This window comes from Brienomyrus brachyistius, chromosome 8 (assembly GCF_023856365.1).
Source record: "Brienomyrus brachyistius isolate T26 chromosome 8, BBRACH_0.4, whole genome shotgun sequence".
NCBI lineage: Eukaryota > Metazoa > Chordata > Actinopteri > Osteoglossiformes > Mormyridae > Brienomyrus > Brienomyrus brachyistius.
The window spans coordinates 608048-631460 of NC_064540.1; the positions used below are offsets into that span (position 1 = coordinate 608048).

Consider the following 23413-nt stretch of genomic DNA (forward strand, 5'->3'; position numbering starts at 1 on the left):
TGTTCCGGTGCCTTTTGATTCCGGTGTCCCTCTGTGACCTTTGGCCCCCTGCAACTTTCAGCCCCAAAACGTAGGCATCCTCCACGGCTTCCTGGAAAGACCCAAGCAAAGACGACATCGCTGCAAAGACCCCAGCAAGCTGGATGCTAGCGCGCTGACTGGGGAGGAGCGGGTCCCCGTGGTACACAAAGGCACCGGCCGCAGGGTAACGCCCATCCTCCCGCACCCAACGCTTCCTGTTACAAGCGTAGGTGCCCTTCAAAAATAGACGCACTGGTACCGGCATGATGCGAGGGTCCCGGCCGTGATGAACCTAGGTGGTTTAAACTCCTGGCAGCTACCCAGTGCCGTGACTCTGGGATTCTGCTGCCTCCGTGAGTCACGGTTGTGTGGGAAGATGAATAACGGATTCAGCCTATGAATTAGGCCTCTCCCTGCATACGCTGTGCAGTGCCACGGGCCACCAGCCGAGCTGTACAGCTGTGAGGCTCGACGAAATCGAACAGGCCGCAGACACATTTTGCCATGTATTTAGATGATGAGTGTCAACAGCACGGATCGTTAATCCTGAATGTCAGCCCCGAGGAACAGGTGGGAAAGGGGTCTTTACCTGACTGCCCATCAATAAGAAAAACCGTCTTTTTTATATATATATATATGTGTGTGTGTGTGTGTATCCCCTTCTATTAAATATAAGAAACAAACTGCGAAGGAGCTAACTTACCACAGGGCACAAGATGGCGTAAATCAAAGTGAAACCTAAAGAAAACAAAACCTGAAATATCGAGTATCTCCTCTGTGGGACGGGAGAAGTGAGCACGGCCTTTAGGGAAGGTTTCTTCCTACTAGGGAGTTTTTCCTTGCCGCTGTTGCCTCTGGCTTTGCTGACTGGGGGCCTTGGGCCGGGATCACGTAAAGCGCTACACGAAATAAAATTCAATTGAATCTCTGCGGAGTTGCAAACGTCAGAACAAAGGATCCATTGTGATGGGGGTGATCAGCACACTTCGTTGCTTTTGGGAGACGGGGGCTATATCCCCGTTCATTACGTCCACCTGACACTTCTTGAGTATCCAGTAGTCTTGTTCTGCTCTGTGGTCAGTCACCAGAGCCTGGTGTTAACATGTGCGATGCACAGTTATTTTTTGCTACTTTACATTTAAATAACACCCCCCAGAATAAGGAGTGTGGTGTTCGGGACCTGTAACTTACAGGCGTTTTTTTTATGGCCCCTTATCTCTGGGAATGTTGGGAGCCTTTGAAACGTCCCAAGTGCAAATGAACCCTTTTTACAGCACGGCTGTGCTCAGGTTCTCTCGTGTGTCCCGCTGGTTGTTGAATTCTTTTGGCAGTCCCTGAACAATTGGGCACTTATTTAAATATGGAGAAGTCTGCCAGCTTTCTGTTCTTGGTGTCATTGTTGATAAGTGTTTGCAAGTCCCTGAGGGGAGGGTGTGTGACAAAAGTGGGGAAAAAAAGGAAAAAAAACTTGAATTCCAGCTCCTAGGAAGACAATCGCTGCAGTTATTGGAAGTTTCACATTAAAGGCATGTGCTGCTGTGTACTTATGAAGGCTGCATTTCTTGCAGATTTGCTGTGGATGAATTCCTTGCCTGCTCTGCGGTTCAGTCCCGATCCTTTTCAAAATCACATTAAGCTCATATCAGTTATTTTCAGTCAACGGCTGAATGATTCCAGAACCTTTGTCCCTTCACTACGCATCTCACATTGGGTGGAAGTTGAACATTTTCTTTTAAAAAAATGTGTTCTTCACATCTTAGAGAAAACCAGACATTTGCTGTCTATAACTGAGAAACAGTAGCCTTGCCTCCGAAGTTTGATCTGAATCTGCATTTCCGTGTATTACAGCTAGGGGGTGCTATGGCACCGGCGATAAAAGAGCTGTCTCGATGGCTGGATGCTAATTCTGATTACTGTGTGGCCCCTGACTGGGCTGACATCGTGAAGCACTCGGTGAGTAGTTAGACTTTATAGTTTTATTTTTCTTACCACCAGGTATCCACTTGGAAGTTTGAGTTGTCATTCTTTCCCTGAGCAACAGAGGGCAGTTTTTTTTATTAAAGTCAGTAGATACTACATCATTTTCATATTATTTTTTTGAAAAAGATTTGCAGGGTACTTGGTTTTCTGTTCATGTCTTCCAGTAGCAGAGTTAGTCATTCTGCTAGTGTTCCTGTTGCTGCTGTGCTCAGTGTCTCTCCGCATGTTTCAGGGCTTTCTCCCAGAGGGTAAGTTTACCCGCATACTGACGGAGCCGGTGAGTCGGGACCCCGGACCCCGTAAGCGGGGCAGGAGACCCCGCGGCGATATGTCGAAGGCGGGCATCCTGCTGTCGGACTCCCACTCGGGGATGGGCCCCCTCTTCATGAACGGGCTCATTGGGAACATGGACCTGATGAGCCTGCAGAACCTGCGGAACGTTCCGGGGATCCCGCTCAGTGGGCTGATGGGCTTCCCCCCCGGCTTCACAGCAGTGCCCGCCGGGGAGGACACAAAGAACGGCCTGAGCATGCTTCCCATGATGCTCCACGGCATGGCGGCAGTGCAGCCCCACGTGTTTGGCGTGGGCGGACTCATGAGTCAGTCAGCTGCCACCGGCACCCCCGCACCCTCTGCGGCTGGAACTGCATCTGCCGCCGCCAGCCCAGCAAGCAGTTCCGACCTGGCCACACCTGGCCTCACCGGTGTAGAGACCGAGCCTCCTGGCATGCAGGGTGGCCCGGAGGATGGGAAGGAGGACAAGCCCCCGGTGGAGGGCAAGGCTGGTGTGGCCTGTGGCCACAGGGAGCCCCCGGCCACCCCCGTCAGCGGCTCCGGCAGCCACCTGACCTTCAACCCTTTTCTGATCCCAGGGATGTCCCATGGACTGCTGTATCCACACATGTTCCTGCCCCACGGCGGCATCATGGCCCTGCAGGGCGTGGCCTGCGCCGATGGTGCTGGCAGCCCCAAGAGGAAGAAGAAGAAGGTGCGTGAGGAGATGGCCGAGGACGCTTTAGGGAAAGGCAGCCCGCAAACTGGCGGCGCGGCCCTGAGAGACCCGGCTCAGTGCCAGACTGAAGGCAGCGGTGCTGGTGGCAGCAGCGTGATCGTCGAGCCTCCTGGGGAGGTGGAGCAGCGGGAGGCAGATGCGCCCCGGCTCCACGCAGACCAGGGTCCCCGCACGCCTCCTGGGGAGGGAGTGTGCCAGGGTCCCGAGGAGACGGACACAGTGGCAGAGGACATGGAGAAGGCCGAGGCACGGGGGCAGAGAGAGGAGCCAGACGAGGAGGGAGCGGATGGGGGAGGAAAGTCACCCCTGCCCTCCTTCTGAACTGTAAAAGAGAATTAGCCGTTTGTGGTGTGTAAGTCAACGGTGTTCATGTAAAGACCTTTCTTGTCCACTTTAATCATGTTTATAGATCTCTTGTCCAGTACCAAACCTCAGACGGTCACCAATCCACCCCCCAAACCCGCCCCGCCACGCAAAACGACCGTCGTATTGCATGGGAGGTTCGCAGCAGTCAGGCATCGATACAGAGGAGTGACCTCGTGTTCCTGCTTGCCGTGGTGACGTGGGCGGGGGCGGGGCTCGGGTTTGGTGGGCTTCCGGGTGTTTCCGCCATGCCGCCGTTTGAAATCGCACTACAGATTTGGGAGGGGGGCACTGCTAACTCAGAGGTACCTATGCAGCACAGGCCTGGTGCAGCGGCGTGGTAACAGGGTTACACAATCGCTCCCAGATTTATTTTTTATTTTTTAAACTTTAATCTCTTCTCTACCCCCACACCCCCCTCCCCCATCTCTTCAAGCTCATAACAGCTCAGACTAACACATTTCCTTTAAAAAGCACCTGATATGTAATACAGAAATTATTGAAGCAAGCACCCAAGAAAATTTAAGAAAAAATAAGTAAAAGAATTTTAAATGCTGCTAAGAAGTTGTCCGAGGGCAGCTTTAGTTCATCCAAGGTTGGTCTGTTGTTTTTGCTGCTAAGACAGTTTTTTTTAATCAAGAACTTTAGAGAAATAAATTATATATAAATATATATATATAATCTATATACATACGTACGTGCATACATATGTAAAGAAAATAAGGAATCTTGTAATGCATCGTGTTGAAAACAGTGTATGTCCAAGTCAAAATTGCTTGCGTAAACAAATGGTTAAAGAACAAGCCGCGACTTTGCTCTTTATTTTGTTCGGGGTATTTTTTCTATGCTCTTTAAAACGATTCAGTTTCAGTTACCGAAAGATGTTCTTATCTGGCGGGAGTCGTCGGCCCGGCACGCCTCGCCTTCCGGTGCCGAACCTTTCCCATTCGGACCCCAGTTCATCACCTCACACAGGACCAGTGAGCCCGTGCCGTAGTGGACTCTGACAGGACAGGAGCCTCCTGAAGTAGGCGGAGGGGTGTGTGTGTTTGTGTGTGAGTTTGTGTAAAAGGGGGGGGGATGTTTGTTTTATGTGCAGAAATTAAAATATGTTCATTCCCATCTGTCTGTTCACACTAAGGAGAGATGTTTGGGTTTGCTCGGATTGAACTGTGGGGGAGTGCCCATTAATATAACGCTTTCGTCTGGTTTCCCCAATGCATTTTAGAATACACTAGAATAGATATTGATAGGGATTTTCAAAATGTAAATTGATCTATATATTGTTTATTTGTTTACAAGCATGTCTTGTTTTTACTTAATTGAGTTTGTATTAAAAAAACACGAAATTGCCAGTATTTCTGATAATTAAGCATACTCTAGAAGGACACACAAATCACCTTTTCTTCTAAAAATTTCAAAACAGGGTGTTGAATTTGGCAACTTTCACCTAAAAAAAAAAAAGAAAAAAAAAAACAATAAGGTCCTTTTCAGTATGAAAATGTTTTTTTGCAAAGTCCTGTTGGTGAATGTCTTACCTGTAAATGTAACAGTCTCAGCCATTTGAAGCATTTTATATATATATATAAAAAAATTGAGTTTAATTTCTGCGTGTGTATGCGCGCATGCATGCGTGCGCATCAACACAGCACCACCTGTGGAGAAAGGTTGCCGTAGTTCTGTATTTAGGACACCTGTCTTGCCCCTCTTCACCTACGTTGTTCGAGATGTTGTTGCCTTGTCACAGCTTGTGACATTATAATTTATTCGTTTTGCTTTTGCCAAACTTTCACCAAATATGACATTCTCTTTTTTATCCTTTTTTAAACTTAGGTCATTATATTAAAATTACAAATGCCTTATTTAGTGTTATATATATAGATGTTTTTTTCTACATCTCCATATCAGAAAGTATATATCAAGGTATGTAATATAGAGCTTGATTCTGTCGGAAAAAAGCGATTCACACTGATGTAAATTTCCCATCGGTCGTGTGCACAATTCCCCATTAATCCCACCACAGTTACAAATTAATGTAGAAAGCGTTTGGTTTGACTTTTTTATTCAAACACAAAATGTTCGGCCAGATGTTGAGTTTAACATTTGTTTTTGATAAACGGGTTAAGCACAGATGATAACCGGCATGTAAGTAGTTGAATATGTATTCGACTGTTGTCAGCGCTTTTGAGCGGCATGTTCCGCTGTTGATTGTGATGTTGACAATCGGCTAATTGGTCACGACCAATCGCTAAAATCACACGCAAACCTTAAAAGGTAAAGCTGCTCGTTTTGTAAATTTTTTTTCATTTCCTTTTTTCTTTCTTCTGATGTCTCCGAAACACTCCGGTTGTGGCTGCGACTGTGCTAACTCATTTTGCGTTACTGATGAATCGAAATAAAATAAATGAAGGCGATCAATTGTAAAAGAGCGAATGCATTTCAAAAGCCGTCTAGGTTTCACTTCGTAGATGAACATAGTGTTTAATTAAAAGGTCATCCTAATGCAAACTGTTGCCTGTTGGAAATATTGTCTTGCAAAAAAATGTTTGATTATTCTTGTATCTTCGAATAAATGTGCCCCAGGCTATTGGGAAAACTGCCTGGCCACATGTAAAATCCAAGTTTACTTCATCCTCCCTCCCACTGGGTCATAAAACCGAAACTCTTGTATGTAAAAGAGATGACACTTTGGAGCAGTATATGACTAATATTGTGAAGGTCAAAGAATATTTATTCATTTTTTTTTCATGTCGCCATTTACTTTATGTATTTTTTTTCTTAAGTAATTTATCCAAAGACCAGGATGTTTTGGACTCATTTGTATTTCAGATGTATTTATTGTACACTTCTGTCTTATAACACTTTTTTTTTCTCCCCTCTCATTTTTTTAGTTGTACTCTGACTAATTAGGGTTCAGGAAAAATGCTTTGCTGGTTTCTACGGCACATTCAGGCTCTGACGCTGTTTCCTGTTAAAAAAAAATATATATATCATATTTATTTGCTTTTAATATTTTTGCTCCTGGTGGATGCAAGAATAGTTTAATTAGTTAAAAAAAAATTATAACTTAAATGTACTGATACCATAAGTACTTGGCAAATAGGCGTATACCTGCCAAGTACACTGTCTAAGGGTTGCGCTTAAGGTCAGAGCTAAAATCGTTAAAATTACATTTTCACTTTTTTTTTTTTCTCCCAGGCCAGGAAGCTTCCGGTAATAGCTGTGCACCGCACACACGTACATCGCACACATGCTCTACAGAGTGTACTCACAAGAAAGGATACAGGCCCTTAGCGTTCTAGATTGAGCTCTGTCACTTACTGACGCCATTGCACTTGGCTTTCCTGTGAGGATGCTTTGCAGCGTATTCAGTTATGTCCATGCACCTGAACTCAGACCCCCATCAGCGTGTTACTCGGGGTTGGGTGACTACATACATGTTCTGGGGGGTTTTTTTCCCACAGCTGTTTGCCTTAGAACATAGTTCTTTTGTTTAGATCATGCAAGGCCAGTGTTCCCCAGGTGGATGTACTGTAAGCTCTTAGTTTCATTCAACCAAGGGTACTGTATTTGGGATCATGTGCTACAATAATAATAAAATGTACTCTGTGTTGGTCTAAAATCGGCAGCAATGTTGGTTTTTTTACGGCATTGTGGTTTTTATTTATTTTTATTTTGTTGAATTAGCTCCTGTATTCCCATGTGGACCAATCACATAACTAAGAACATGGTATGTGATCTTTTATTGTGCAATAAAAGATGACCTTCAACTTTCAAAAGAGTGTACTGGGTTTTAAGTGTCATTGAGAGGGATGTAAAATACAAGTATATCACAAATATTAATTTTATTATTATAGGGAGAATTTCTTATCCTGTTTGTTGTGAAAGCTCTCCAATTCCTAGCTCATCGCATCACAGTTGAACACATCTTTAAGTTATGCAAGCTGATTTTCCTGAATTCATTTGCATGGTATTAACTTTTACTATAAAAATATTTAACTATAAAAGTGGTGATAATATTAGTATTGTTGTTGCTGATATTGCTGAAATGGGTTATGGAAGGAGTGCTGTGCCCTACTGTGGCACCCCATCTAGTGTGTACCATGTCCGGGGTACAAGAAAACTGCAGATGCATGGTAGATGTGTAGTGTCTACTGGTTTTCCCCCTTCTTTTTCAGACTACAAATTGCTAATTCCAAAATGGTAATTATCGTACTTTATTTTTTTTCTTTACTCTCTCCCCCGAAGAATATTGCAGTCACTGTGTTTAAAGTTCATAATGCGTTCTACAAAAGGGGGGGTTAAAACCTGTGATCTTAGAAGCAGTTGCAGGGAGTCCATAGAGGCGTACCGTAAATTGAAGAAATGTCAGTTTAGTGGTCACGCATTAATTTAAGCCACGCAGAAACCCCCTGACTTAAGACATACAAATGGATTGGGATGGAAACCGCCGACTATGCCACGGTTGGTTTTAATACCAATTTCGGGTGATTATCGCATTATGACTCCTCATGTCGTCATAATTTCGCTACAATTTCAACAGTCGAGGATTGTGATAATTTACCAAAGTGTGTTATCCTCTTGGTTGTTTCGGTAAAGGGCTTTTCAATGTTTGTCTAAACAGGCCCGTTTCATTCCCGTTTGCACCGAGATCTGCCTCGGTAGAATTACAACAAATATCTAATTTTAAAGCACTGAAAAGGAATCTTGTGTCATTTGAAACCCTGAAGACACGGGATGCACACACGTTGTGTTCATAGGTTAAGTGTGTACACATCAACCTATCGGTAAAAGTACGGATTACACTTAAACCAAGTGATAAATACTATGCAGCGAGTGAGTGTTTTAGGGCATCGAGGGGGGGGGGTGTCCAGCATAGCGTACGCGTTCGGGCACGCCCAAAGGGGCGGTCCCGAGGGCACCACTCCCCACGTGCCGTCTCTTCCTGTAACGCTGTACTTTTTCGCGCCAATTTTGCCAGCAGGGGATTGTGGGATACTGGTGGACGACTGGATGACTGAAAATACTGCGGTTGCAGTGTAACGACGTAGTCTTTTTCTTTTTGTTTCAATTTGAGAAAAGGGAATATTCAGATGCGAGAAGACGAGGTGGACTCCCCGTGTGGGAACGGGGAGGATAACACGGCCCGGGAAATCATGGAGGCGCTGTGCCAAGAGTTGAATATGGACGAGCAGACGGCGGACGAAGCTATGCAAAATTTCACTGCCGTCTGGGATACGTACACGCTGGAGGTGAGGGAAATTCAACATGAAGTAGCGTCTTCACCTCATCTCTCGCGTTTATTAACGACAGAATCGTTAAACCTCGGAAAGGTAGTTGTATCTTCGTGTTTGTGAAGTTGACAGTTTGTTCAGCTGAATATTTTTGTCGGGTAACTAACCAGAAGTCGGACTAGTCAACAACTTTGCTGCGCGTTTGTGTTTAAGCAGTGGGATGATGCGTCGTTGAAGTTAAAAATAATACAAAAAACTGCGGCGTGATCCTGGTGCCGCAACAGTAATGTGGATTTTATTGAATTGCATAACTCGCCATATATTTACGTTTGGTTGGGCAAAATGCTTCTGTGTTTAGTTTGCCTCGATTTGTAATATGCTGTCATTGCCCCAAATTTTGGTATTTTTCTTATATCGCATTTCCGCTCCATCTCTGGTTTGATCTGAAATGAATGGAAATATCCTTTGCGGCTTGTCCTTTGCATTGAACTGGTGTTTTGCGAGTCCATTAGATGATCATTATTTTGTGTATTTGCAGTGTGTAGCGGCACTCCTACATACAGTTTGGACAATTCGCCATTAGGGTAATAACTAGTGCAAGAAACCAAAAATAATACTATTACAACCTAACGAATTGGTGACAAAGCAAAAAGTACTTCTGGAAAATCGCATCAAATGGAACCGTGCAGGTAGCAGCACCAAACCTTATGAGTGTATCAACTGGAGTTGGGTAGGATTTTTTAAAACTCCATTCCAATGCTAGGGATTGCACATGCGCAATTGGTCTGTGTGTGTTTACAGCTCCACGCGGCTAACCCCCCACCCCCGTTTGTTGGGAATGGTTCACCTCACATAAAATGAGGTGTACTACAGAAGAGGAGTAACGTTATTTTACGGGATGGCTATTATAGCAGTGGGAGTACATTTATTAGTTTCTGTTATAATGAAACTGGGTTTGCTCGATTAATTTGTGCAGTGTTCACACGCAAATTTATTAGTAATTTATTTTCTGTGCTTAATTGACGGCGACGTTGCATTTTTGTATTTGTAAGGTGAAAGCAACACAAGTCATAAGACAGGGTTGTGCTGTTACTGTTTCATTTCTTATCATCACTGGAGTTCCAAGTATAAAAATCGGTACGGCACCTGACAATGAATAACAAATAATAGAAAATAACACTAAATAGACTCGACATGTATTTTATACATATAGCAGAGATGCAATGGAGGCAGAGCTTGGGGGAATAAAGTCCGTTTTTTGAAGAGGATTACTGCCTTAGAAAAAAAAACTGTCCCTGAAAGTTGGAGACTGATCCCTTAAGGTCCATACCTGTCTGAGAAGGGGGAGGATGGAGAAAAATTGCTGTGCAGATGACTGGACCTGATGTTTGTCTTAGGCAGTATATTAACTATGTGTCCTGGACTGTTCTGAGCTGTGCACTGCTAACCCTCTTCCTTGTCTCCATCATCCCAGTGCCTGTCTTGCTTGTATCACTATGACACAATGAGTTGTCTTGTCTTGATTATCCTGCCCCCCCCCCCCCCCCCCCAAGAAAAAAAAACTGCCCCAACGTCCATGCTACACAACTCTGTAAGGTGCCAGAAATGCATCTTTCATTGATATGGCAGTTCTGATTAAGGCAAAAGCTTTATGAGAAGCCCAGCCCATTTGCTTTTTTGGGTCAGGGTGTGGTTGCAGTATTGATGTGTCTTTGGTGCTGCTTCTCAGGGGGAGCTGGTCCACTGGCTTGCCTGTGCCCTCTATGCAGCCTGCCGCAAGGGCAGCACACCCACTGTGGGCAAGGGGGTGATGGAGGGAAATTGTGTGTCACTCACCAGAATCCTGCGGTGCTCCAAGCTTAGGTGAGGATAGACTCCCAATTTGCCTGATTTGGTTTGTTTTCCATTTACACTGTGTGCAGATTTATTAGACTTGTGTGTATTTTGCTTGTATCTTCTCTTCTGACCAATAATTTTAGTCCAGATTAATTACAGATTAAGAATGGATATCACAAGATGGAGCGTACTCAGTATTTGGTCTGAGTACTTTTGGTACTTTGAAGTAAAACATGAAACAGTAGATACTTCCCTGTGCAGAATGATTAAGCAAATAAGTATTGCTATTGAAATGGGCCAAAAAGGGACCTTGCAGAGAGTGGAAAAACATAACAGTTAAGTGCCAGTCAGAGCGATTTAAAACCATCGAAATTGCCAGCATTTAAAAATTTAACTTAAAGATCTACTGTCAATTTCTAGAGGACACCTTCTTCAAATGCTCGTATAAGAAGTCATCCACTTTCAGAAAGGTTATGATATTCATGCAGGACAGTGCCCCTTCCTGTGTAAAAAAGTATTCTATAGATGGGCTTGATGGTCATTGAGTAGAAAGGTTATACAGGACATTAAACTTGGCAAAGTGAATGGTACAGAATGGCCGATAGTTTGCTATTCCTTATGCAGACTGAAAAACTGAAACTATTTTTTATTTTTTCTGTTTATGGTGAAGAGAGAAATCCAGTTAGTTTCCGAACACCTAATAATTGTGCACAATAATAATTTTTTCCCTTTGTGACAGACTTATGTTTTCTCTCTAAATAAACTTACTTAGAGCAAAATAACTTCTGAATTCACTTTCCAGTCCCTAAATTCTGCTGAAAATTATTTCCAGGAATAGCACTTACCTAATAATTCTCCAGACAGTATAGTTTAAGCAGACCTGTAAGTTCTGGCCTTGTTTTGATACTTGTCCTTTTCTTCCCCTCTTAAAACGGCAGTTTGATTCAGTTCTTCTGTAAGATGAAGAAGTGGTCGGACATGTCTAATTTGTCCCAGGACTTCCGAGATAAGGTTGGGCACTTGGAGAGAAATTTTGAAGTGACGACGGTGATCTTTAGGAAGTTTGAACCCATCTTCATGAGCATGTTCCAGAATCCTCAGGGGGAACCTTCACGACAGCCTAGGAGCAGAAAGCACAGGTACTGTATCAAACCTCCACATCTAATCAGTGACCTAGGCACTTGGTGCTGCTGTCCTTTTCAGTTTCATTAATATAAGGAGCAGTTCAGTAATTGATTTTAATCCCCCCCCCTTTTTTATTTTAAGGCGGCTGCCCTGTCACATAAGTGATGTCTTCAAATTTTGCTGGACTCTCTTTGTGTACACAAAAGGTAGGGCCTCCCACTTAAAACTTTTCATTAGAGGTCGATCCTGATTATAGGCTTTCGAGTGGCCAATGCCAATACTTTTTTTTTGTGCGGAGGGGGTTGGGTGGCTGATGCGCCATTTTTAGTGGAAAAATAACAATTAATTCAGTAAAACAACAGCTTCACTTTACATATTTAACATTAATAGCATTCAGAAATGAATTTTTAACTCTAGATATCAATCGCATGTTGAACAAGGCCATACAGCATTTTAAAAGACCACAATCAGTTCTGTTTCTTTGGCGTTTGATTCAGTTTCTGACAGAAGTAACAAAATTATGTTTCAAAACAGATCATTTTGGCTTGTGCCAGTGTTATTCATGATGCGAACCTGATGTGCCTTTGGCTGCCGTGTAGGTTCACTGCTGTAGGTTCTGATAAAGCTCACTGCAGCAGCTGATGAAGTGAGCGGTCCGTGTGGCTGCTTGTCAATCGCACACAGCCACACACCGCAATCACAGTGTCGGCCACGTAGTCTGATTAATCGGCCGACGCCATGAAATGCTTAATAACCGGCTGCCCCGCCCCCTCTCCCATCGACCTCTAGTACAAATGGTAACATTTACCGTACATTGTAGCTAATGTGGTTGGTGGTTCAGTAACTTCACGCCGCAGAAACTGACTTTTGACGCGACTACACAGGGAATTTCCGCATGATTGGCGACGACCTCGTGAACTCGTATCACCTCCTCCTCTGCTGCCTGGATTTGGCGTTTGCTAATGCGCTTCTGTGTGCCAACCGAAAAGACCTCATCAATCCATCCTTCAAGGGTAACGGCCCAGTCTGTCATGATTTGGGTATTTGCTTTCCTGGGGGGGGGGGGGGGTTTAAAAGCTAATGCTTTATGTTGATGGTGTGTGTGTTTTTTGTGCAGGTCTGCCTTGCCCTAAGAATCAGGACTACCTTAGCCCTGCTTATACCCCGCCAGAGAAGCCCCCATGCATGCTGGAAAAGTTGTGTGAACTGCATGACGGGCTGGTTCTAGAGGCCAAGGGGATTAAGGAGCACTATTTCAAACCCTACATTAAAAAGCTATTCGAGAGACAGGTACTGTCCCCTCTGAAGTTGCCCTTGCAATCTATAAGTTTGTCCTGCAACTCGCTGAAATGAATTAAGTTGAGTTTCATCCATCTTCTAACAACTTGTCCAGGCCTTGGGGGGCTGGTGTCTCCCCAGACAGTTAAAGGCACTAGGCAGCAGTGCATTTTGAATGAGGTGCCGTTTCAGGCCGTTTATAGATGCCGTTTAGTCTAACTGCGTGTCTTTGGAAACCTGCCCGACGTGGGTAGAACATGCAAACTCCACATATAGTCTACAGTCTTCAGACCAGATCGGCTTGAACCAGCAACCTTTGGGTTGACAATCTGGTAGATTAACCACGAGGCTGTTATGCTTTCTGTGGGGCCACTGGGTCTGTAGTCTGGGTCTGGGTGGGTATGTAGTCTGACTGGAAGTGGAAACGGCCTTTTCACACCATTATAGGTGACTCAGGTCATAATGTGTTTTTTTTCTTTCTAGATTTTGAAAGGGAATGAATTGTTGCTCACTGAACTCCTGGACACCCCTAACTTCATAGATAATAAGTAAGCGATGACCACCCCACTCTCCTCCTCTTCCTCGGCTCTGTCACTTCACGTTTATAATGAAATTGCTGGACAAAATCCACCAATGATGTAACATGAATGATGGAACAATTGACCTTTTTATCGTTCTTTGTTGTCTTTCTGGCGACTTGCACTAGTTTTTACATTATTTGAAGGCTGGACTTTATCTCCCGTTTTAAACTGTCTTTAGTTCCTTTAGCCACTTTAAATCTTTCTCCCCTCTCTATCTGTGTACTCAGTCATCCCACAACTAATTGCGTCCCTCTACTAATTGCGGACCTTTCCTCTGTTTCTGATCGCCAACTTGTCTGCCTCCTCCCCCAGCAAGGCGGTTAACCGGGAGTATGAGGAGTATGTGCTGACAGGCGGGGATTTCGACGAGCGCGTGTTCTTGGGTGCGGACGCTGATGAGGAGATCGGCACTCCCCGCAAAGCCACGGCGTCTGAGCTCCCCGAGGGACAGCTGTCCTGCCGCCTGCAGATGGAGTGCAACTTGCAGCAGCACTTCGAGAAGGTGCAGCTGGAGCTGCGGCCGCAGGGTGAGCTTTACACGCAGTGCTGAAGCGCAAAGGGTCACGTTTACTTTTCCCCATGCAGACGCGCTCGTTCGCACCCCTCCACCCCCCTGACCGGCCGGGGATACCTGAAGGAAAAAGATGTCCTGGTGACGCCAGTGTCCTCGGCCACGCAGAGTGTCAGCCGGCTACAGAGCATGGTGTCTGGACTGCGCAATGCCCCAAGCGAGGCCCTGTTGCAGATCTTCAAGTGAGTAAGACAGCTCAGAAATTCAGGCATGCTCCCTGCTGTCCATGGTCTGGCCCCCCCCTCCGGTCGCCCTTACCAAAAGGAATCGAAAGTTCCACCCCCAGGATTCCCCCCCCGTGGTGCTGCTCGGCATTTTACTCACCGCCGGTATTTATTTCCAGGTCGTGCTCCCGAGATCCCACAGATGCTATTCTGGAGCAAGTGAAGTCCCTGGGGGAGACATTCCGGGAACACTACACCAAGGACACGGAGGAGCTCCCGGCATCTCACATGGGTGAGGGCGCTGCATCGCGTGGCTTCATTACGTCTTATAATGACACGAGTAACATGGGGTGCTGCGGAAACTGTTGCTTACGGGCGAACTTTTGGATTTCCGCTATCTCCTGACCATGTTGGTACCGTGTCAGATTTTGCAGAGAAGAGGTTCAAGCTGGCCGAAATCCTGTATTACAAGGTCCTGGAGAACGTGATGGTCCAGGAGCTCCGCCGGCTACAGGGCAAAGACATGGCGGTAAGTAACTTCCCCAGCAGCTGGTGCTGGTTGTCTAGCTATCATGTTGTCTTACATTAAAGGCGTTTAAAATACTAATTTAGACCACCTCCTCCTGAGCAGTCTGTTTTTTTTTTTTAAATACGTCTTCACTTTACACAGTGTAGCAGTTTCTGGAATGATCTTCAGCACTAGCATGGTTTCGCATAAGCACACCCTCCTGGCTCAGAATTAAATCTGCATATTTTCCCCTATTTGGAAACACCCATTGTGAAGAATGTACCGCTATCATGAATTATCTTGAGACATTTTGACTGGTAAGAGGGAGTGCAAAGCATGGAAGAACACTGTGGATTGTAAACATGGCAAACAAACACATCATGTAACGGTAGCTGCCTTGGTTACAGCAGTCAGTGTTGTTTCTGTTCCACCTGGGTACCTAGTTCCTGATCGACCCCAAGTCACCTGGGTACCTAGTTCCTGATCGACCCCAAGTAGCAGGTTCTGGTTTGAATAATATCCCTGACAGGAAAGTAATCTTTAGCTCCATCTGTAGCAGTCTGACATCTTTGTGGGTTGCTTTAATAGATTTTCCTTTGTGTTGCGTTTTGCTCATTTTTGGGATTGATGTTCTTGTGTGTTCCCCCTGAAACTTTCCCTCACAGGTTCTGCTGGAGCAGGACATCTTTCACCGCTCTCTAATGGCCTGCTGCCTGGAGGTCGTTCTCTTTTCCTACAGCTCGCAACACACCTTCCCCTGGGTGATCGAGGTCTTCAGGCTGCGGCCCTTCTACTTCTACAAGGTACGTGGACGCCATCGTGACCCGTGTCCCAGCAAAGCGCTTTCTGCAAACTCCATCCTGAATCTTCCGCCCTGCTATCCAAGGTGATCGAGGTGTTCATCCGCTCAGAGGAGGGCCTTTCGCGGGACACGGTGAAGCACCTGAACAGCATCGAGGAGCAGGTCCTGGAGTGCCGGGCCTGGGCCCGTGACTCGGCACTGTGGGAGGCGCTGGGCGCTGCGCACATGAAGGTCCCTACGGTGGAGGAGGTAAGAATAACTCCGAAAGGGCTCCTCGGGGAAGTACCTGCCGCGAAAGAGGTGAGACCCATCTGGGAGGAGGACACTGCTGCTGACAGGTGTCTGCCTGGAGCGCAATTTGTGTTTTCCTTGTCATGGAAATAGGCCACTGTCATATTTGTCATTTGACTTTTAGTTTGTAAGTCATGACTTGGTCCCGGTGCATGTATTTGGTTTGGTTGTGTGTAGAGCCAGTGAATTTTTAATAAAACAGTACAAATGCATAAAGTGATGAAACCATGAAATGACAGAGATATGAATGTTCAGCCTTATTAAGCGTTGAGTTCTATACGGTGGCCGCTGATGTTACATTACAGACACACATGGGCTTCTGCTGCCATTTTCCTCTCGCGTTTCAGTCAGCGGGTCGTCGTCATAAGCATCCCTCCCTCCCTCCGCAGGTGAATTTCCCTAACAGCTTTGAGACGGGGGGTAGCGGTGGTCCGGCACACCTGCCCCTGGTGGCCCTCTCCCCAATCGTGCACCCTCGCATCAGGGAGGTGAGGATTGGTCTGGGCGGAAGTGGAAGTGCCCGCAAAGGTGAGGTTCCCCGTGTGGTCACTTCCTGTTATAGCGCCACTTCCACATGAAATCTCTTCGTAATACATAGTCACTGCCAGAATCCGTATTGTAGGAAATCACTGTTTTCATTTTTATACATTTTTTCTTATTTAGCAGATGCGTCTAACAAGTTAAACTATTCATGCCGTGGTTATTTTATAATTGCCAGTTTGTTTTTTTTTTGTTCTGTACAGAATCTTTTCATTTTACATGCTGAGCGAAAAATACTTATTCTCTTCATGTAAGAGGCATTTGAAAAATAATTGAAGTTAATCGTTTCATTAGTCACTGGAGGAGTAGACATCTATTACAATTGTATTTTAAGCAGACTTGGAGCTTTAAGGATTATGCAGTTACTTTGGTTTACACTGTGCAGTATAAAGTTGAAAGCTTGTAAAAATGTTATTTGTGTGTAAACCTGCCTCTGTGGTTTATCCTCGTCACTGTGAGTTCTGGCATTGATCACATGTGTCTGTGAATCTGTGGGTGCTGGAATTGCTGTGCGGGGTAGTCTTTATCTGGGGGCCCCAGAGCTTGAGAGGCCCCCCTCCCCCCATGTCTAACAAATGCTCTGCCACCCCCACCCCCCCCCCCCCCCCCCCCAACTGCAGATGTGCCACCTTCCCCCATCTCCCTTCACGACCGGTACAGCTCCCCCATGGCCGGCAGTGCTAAGAGGCGTCTGTTTGGAGATGACGTGTCATCGGCCCTCCCAGGGTCGCCCACCAAGCGGGCCCCCCTGGCCCTCGGTGGTGTCCTAAAGATCATCCCCACGTCCCCCTGTGTCTCCGAGGCTGTGCCCGGCTCCCCAGCACGCACCATTATCACCATGTCTGCCTCCCCCAATGCACAGCAGCTTGGCATGCCCATGCAAGGTACCCCCGTCTAACTGTTAATCAGTGCTCTAGTTTTTTGTTAAATTTTGAATTGATATAAAAAATATTTTTGAAATCCAGTTTAGTTTTATGTGTGGTTTTATTAATTTTTATTAGCGACGTAACATCGTGGCCAGATAAAGAGATTTTTTTGCCTAAATAAAATTTTTTAAAACTGGCATTGACAAGTATTTGACATTTTTTCTTTAGTTTCAATTCTGGAAGCAGTATTTGTTGTTTTTTTTAGTTATGTTATTCCATTTTTTCTTTTTCGCTAACGCCAATGACCCTGGCGCTAAACTGATAAACACCTCTGTGCTTTTACAGGCAAGCCAGTTAATGAAACTACAAAGTTTTTTGTGCCTCTGAAATCGTAGTGTATTTCAGCACGGTTTATACCGCAGACCCTCATCTCCACCTAGAGGTATGGCTGCCAGCCCCAGAGACCCTTAATCCTTATTAATGTCCTTTATGCTCAGGCATGAAGAGCGACATCGGCGGAATCACCATCATCCAGGTGCAGCCCAGCGAGTCCATGCCCCTTACGGCTCAGGTTCTGCTCACCGCCTCCCCGGGCCGGCCGGGCCTGGGTGCCGTGCCCACAGACGCCCAGAGCACCCACAAGCCCCGGCGAACCGGCTCACTGGCCCTGTTCTTCCGCAAGGTGGGGTGGCGGGTGCATGCACACCGAATATGCCAGTGTTACTGCATTGTGGCAAGAATATGTGATAGATCTGAGTGGGGAAACAGGACGGCGTTGGGGGATCAGCAGCTGATTCGGGGCATAAATTCCCTAAATACTCTCACGTCACGTCAGACATCAGAACTAATGAGTCACTTCACGTTTTCAAGATTTAAGTATAATGGACTTCATGTAAGCTTGAGAGGGGAACTGGATGAAAAGCTCTTGTACACGTTTCTGGCATGATTTAATAAATGTGTGTGACAGAGGTTGGCTGTCAGCTTGCCTCTGAGTGGGACACAGCTGGGTCCAAATTTTAATTTGTATCCGTGAATTGGGGCAGAGCGGGAGCCATCCTAACCCCCTGGGCTCACCTGCTCTGTGTGTGCAGGTCCCTCGAGACCCAGCAGAGTCTGTCGCTGTCAGGACCGCAATATGGGGACGAATCGCACTTCTCTCCGAGATTTATCGCATGGCACCGAAGATTTAAATGCAATTATTGCAAATGCACTGAGATGCTTCTGTATAGTGAAAATTGTGCATGTTTGGTTCATTTTTATTATAATTTTGGCGACGGATCTACAGCTTGGCAATTCTTATCCGCAGTCCCCAGGCAGAACTTGAAGAATTAGTCAGAATTTGGCACCAATTCCTTGAATCTTGCCTGAAATATTCCTGCTGCCACCTGCATTGTTGATTTGTGGTTCATTCCCCACTTCATATCTGTATTCTGAAAAGAGAGGCTATGTTCCTGCTCCCTTATGCTGATCATGACCTGAAACGCAAAGCTCTTCATCTCCACATCAGTCGGGTCTGTTTCTGTATCCATGGAAACTACCTCCAGGCCGCAGAACATTACTCACCTGTGGGGACCCCGCCCTCCCTTGGTCCATGCAGGTGTATCACCTGGCCAGCGTGCGACTGCGGGACCTGTGCCTGAAGCTGGACATCTCCGCAGAGCACCGGGGAAAGATCTGGACATGTTTCGAGCATTCTGTCGTCCACTGCACGGACCTGATGAAGGACCGGCACCTGGACCAACTCTTGATGTGCGCCGTGTACATCGTGTCCAAGGTAATCGGGGTGCCACCCTGTCTCAGCATGCCTGCTTTAAACCGCATCTTCTGGCATCCTGCTGACGTCCTCCTGCCACCCCCTTCCTCCCAGATCACCAAGGAGGAACGTACCTTTCAGGACATCATGAAGTGCTACCGCAGTCAACCTCAGGCCAACAGCCACGTGAGTGATGCCCTTACGGCCTCAACTCCACTCAAATGTCTGGTTATGATAGCTTCAGTGGCTTGTTGATGAAACTCGTTTTGACCCAATATTTCTTTTAAATAACCAGGTTTATCGGAGTGTCCTCCTCCGGTTTAAAGTCGAGGAACAGCCTTCTGATGAAAACGAGTCAGGGACAGACCAGCAAGGTGAGTGGCCCCATTTCTGCTAATTCTAAAAACTGTTAGCGGACCACTTGACTCCCTCTAAATTTAGTTCCGCCAGCTGTACATCTAACATTTTTCCGCCGATTTTAAGTGAATGAAGTATAATGGTGAAAAACATTTGTAAACCCTAAAATCATATTTTTTTTGTTCATGCTGTTGGTCGACTGCTTGTAAACACAAGATGTGGTTGGTCAATAACTTGTCGGATTTAAAGTAGTCTGGATTGAATAGGGTCGAGTATCGTTTCAATTTTATCGATTCCGGTTCTGTTTATTAATTCTGGTTCTTATCAATTTCCCATTTTGATTCCCTAGTAGTTCAAAAGAAGAGGACAAATTTTTAATCAAATATATCATTATTCTTTTGTGCATTCAGAATGGGAGTAAAACTGAAGAGCATTCAGTGCAGTGCACAACACCTGCCTGCAAGTCATTCACAAATTCCTTTCAGTTTAATGCACAGAGAGCTATAACCTAAGTATGTCACTGTTAGTGTTGAATTGCCTCTACCTGGGCAAACAGTTGTGCTCATGAATATGAATGATGTTAACCTAGGGAACTCCCCTTACCCAAATCAGCCTGTCACAGGGTCTGTCTAGTACTGAATGTCAGTGTGAAATTATACGACGTACACGGTGTACATCAAGACTTGGTCCAGGTGCCGAAATAAAACATATTAGTATCTGTTGAAAGCAATACAAATTGTAAGTATAGCAGAATGGAGAAATCAAGAAGTGTTTTAGCATCATTAAGGTTTTTGTCTTCATTCACTTACGTTTAGCCCAGACTACCATAAATCCAGTAAGTTATCTGGCTAAGCAAAGAATAGTGCTTCGTGATACAGGCCCCCGGTTGTATTTGTATTTGAGCTGTAGACAAACAGAGCTGAGACTCCTCTTCCTAGGTAAACATACGGGTAAACGGCGCCGTTTCTGTATTCCCCGAGCAGCTTGACTGAAGGCAAAATGTCGTCATGGGCCACTTGTGAAATAGGGCTTCTCCAACATGTATGCTTATATCTTGCCAATGATATATCACTGATAGAAAATTTCAGCACAGATTTATCCCGGAGACTATAGACTCCAACGATACCCAATTGGGTAAGTCCTAAATATCTCCTGGTAATCACTGCAGTCCAACAGCTGGAACTTCAGTATTAAATAGGCAGTTGTTGGAGCTAACGTTTTGGTTAGCTGTGCCCACCACTGATACTAATTTATTACTCTCACTGAAAAATGGATTACTAAGTGCTGCATCAACAGATACGTTCAAAGGCTGAATTAGCATGCAGCGAACTCATGCCGAACGGCCACAGAAAACATCGTGATAGTGCCAGAGCCGAGAAGCTGAGGATGCAGAGTCATCCGTTCTGGCATAAATGGGGCCAGAGAGCAACTGCTGGAAGGTGATTCTGCAGCTGGCTGCTGGAGCTGAGCTGCTGTGGACGACCCTCAGAGAGCAGGAACGCCGCTGCTCTCCTGTGCATTGGGGCAGGGCCCTTCCAGCAGATGCACTCTCTGCTCCCCCCAGGGAGTTTGTCTTCAAATGCATTTTCCAACTTTGCGCATTCATTTCTTTCTTTCTTTCTTTCTTTTTATGTGTCTGACCTTGCTTTGTTGCTTGTGTGTGTGTCTGTGTGTGTTGCAGGTGCTGAGAATGAATCAGAAGCAGACTTAGATGAGCGGGGTGACTTGATCCAGTTCTACAACTCTGTCTATGTGCTGAGGATGAAGGGTTTCGCGGTTAAATACGCCGTCCCCAGCGCTGACGGCAGGGTAGGGCTACCAGACTGGGGGTTTCTTGTCCGTGTTAAATTTGGCGGTACATTCTCATTATTGATGTTCTACACAGTCGCGTCCATCTTAAACTGCCTTTCTTCCTGTGTATCGATTCTTCCCCCTCATTCCGTGATGGTGTCCTTCCACAGATTTTAAAATGAGCGTTCGATCTGCCCTTTCGGCTTACATATGTTAGCACTAACCTTTTGTCTCGTAAAAGCCGATGGCTGCATCAAAACCCACACAGTAGCAAGCCTGCTGGCTCTGGCCTGGTAACCTTCGGGGCTGCCAATGTGAACGGTCCTCTCCCCTATTCAGGCAGAGGCTCCGCCTCTCTCCCCTTTCCCGTCTGTGAGGGCGCAGCCGCTGTCACCCTCGCCGTGTGTCCCAGAGGCATTTCATCTACGTGTCCCCACACAAGAATGGCTCCTGTATCACCCCCAGCTCTGCCTTCACCTACAAGTTCAACGGCAGCCCCTCTAAGGCAAGCCCCCTTCCTCTCGCCCTGTCATCCAGTATCTTTCTTTATATTGCCACCTATCAGGCTCAGACATAGACATGGGGCTTTGATTGGTTGTTCTGCTGTGATTGACAGCAAGTTGCAGTTCTGCCCACCGTGGGTCTCATGGCCATTCCGGCGTAGAGCAGTGTGCTCTGTTCCGTCAGTCTCCTGTCCATTGCAGTTTGGAGATCCAGCTAACCGCAGCTGTGCGGATGTCTAATGAGGAAACTGGACACGTCGCCTCTCTGTACTTAGCCCCTGCGCGTCTGGGCGCAGGCACCTGCCAAGAGAATAAAACGTAATTTGTTCCCCTTCCTACTGTGTTCAGGAGCTGAACGACATCAACAGGATGATCCGGCAAGGAGGTGTGAGCCGCAAGCGGGTCTTCACCATGGAGGGTGACTACCCCGACTCCCCGTCCAAGCGACCGTGCCAGGAGAGCAAGGACGTGCTGCTGAAACGCCTCCAGGACGTCGTGAGTGAGAGAGCTCACCACTGAACGCTCTCCCCGCTGCAGGCCACGCCCCCTGCTTGACTCTGGTTCTGAGGGAGGCGGTCCTCGGTCACCCAACGCCATCCCAGCATCAGCATTATGGATATACAGCACAGAACTGTACCCTTAATTGTAACTCGTAAGCACACAGGCCTGCCCAGAGATCTCATGATTTGTGCCTCTCCTCCCCCTCCAAAAAAAATTGAAAATCATTGTTGTGTTTTTAATGTAATATTTTTGTTTTGGTTATGAACCAAAAGTAGTGTCTTGGAATGGGTTTGGGAGGTGGGCTAATGGGTGAAGCCCAGTTCCTCCTCGGTGGCCTTTGCTGGAAGTGATTCTTGGGGCAGCTGCAGTTGGATGGTCTCTAGGCAGGTAACTGTGGGTTTATGCTGCTTTTAGCAACATTGTTTCTCTGTGTAGTATCTACACTTTTTCTCTCTTTTTTTTAATTATGTGGTTGAGCATTAATGCTGAGTTGTTCAGCTAAAAGTTTTGTTTATTTTTGCAGTCGTATGTTGTCATTGAAATATTCGCCGAACTTTTTTCTTTTAAATGATATTCAGATTTAATTTGGAACTTAAAAAGATGTTTGTTCTTATGTGATGTTTCGTATCTAATGGGACTTTGTGACCACTGATGCTGACACCTTTTTATGACATTTACTTTAAAACTCATAAGTACTCTGTGGGTTAATCGGTTTGTTCTTCAAATTGAAACAGAACATATCAGTAATTCGGTCCCGAATCAAACACAGCTTATTAACTGACCCTACGTAATACAGGAGAAGGGTTACTGGTTGTTAGAAAACATTCCCATTTAGGGAAATGCAAAATCCTGTTTAGTATCTTTTGTTAGCATTTTAATTATCTGGGTGTTGACTTTTATATTTTGTAAAGTAACAAATTAAGCTGAACTGGGAAAAATTGGAAGTAGCAATGAAATGGACACTTTCTGTAGCGCGGCCCGAAACCCAGAGCATGGGCTAAATTTTCCCCTTTTCTTTTACACATGTATGAAAATAAACTTTCATATTTTACTTATTTAATGATCTGCTTTTTGTCTTGGCTTTATGTGCCTGTTCACATTAATGCTCCATTTTAACATGTGCTTTCCTGGCAGGATAGGGCCCCGTACCCATATCCTGAAGGGCTATGGGTTTGAATATTGTGACTAGTAACCTTATCACCATTGGACCCCTGAGCATGACTCCTGAACCCCAGTTGCTACCAGGCTGCTGCTTAACCCTGCCTTCTGACCCCAGGCTTTCCTCTCCTGTATGTCACTTTGCACAGACTCATCTGTTAAGTGACTTTTAAACTCT

At 45.8% G+C, this 23413-nt stretch overlaps 2 protein-coding genes across 4 annotated transcripts in view; both read left to right on the forward strand.

Annotated features, from left to right (window-relative positions):
* Window positions 1-7155, forward strand: part of chd6 (chromodomain helicase DNA binding protein 6) — a 54720-nt gene extending 47565 nt beyond the window's left edge. For 2 of the 3 annotated variants that reach the window (XM_049021885.1, XM_049021887.1), the window contains exons 35-37: window positions 62-205; window positions 1870-1974; window positions 2234-7155. In XM_049021885.1, the coding sequence (XP_048877842.1) occupies window positions 62-205; window positions 1870-1974; window positions 2234-3334 (1350 nt within the window). In that variant the 3' untranslated portion in view covers window positions 3335-7155. Of the gene's footprint in view, window positions 1-61; window positions 1975-2233 lie in introns of those variants that run through there. The other variant, XM_049021888.1, reaches the window with a different exon arrangement.
* Window positions 7156-8332: 1177 nt separating this feature from the next.
* rbl1 (retinoblastoma-like 1 (p107)) lies at window positions 8333-23132 on the forward strand. Its single transcript, XM_049023399.1, is given in 24 exon segments — window positions 8333-8628; window positions 10340-10473; window positions 11385-11585; window positions 11713-11777; window positions 12456-12584; window positions 12689-12861; window positions 13333-13397; window positions 13743-13932; window positions 14016-14030; window positions 14032-14183; window positions 14345-14457; window positions 14591-14694; window positions 15339-15476; window positions 15560-15724; window positions 16156-16294; window positions 16927-17190; window positions 17670-17854; window positions 18770-18946; window positions 19040-19111; window positions 19221-19299; window positions 20964-21091; window positions 21413-21466; window positions 21468-21578; window positions 21925-23132. Coding segments are annotated over 24 exon segments (3183 nt in total). The 5' UTR covers window positions 8333-8469; the 3' UTR covers window positions 22096-23132.
* Window positions 23133-23413: the final 281 nt, after the last annotated feature.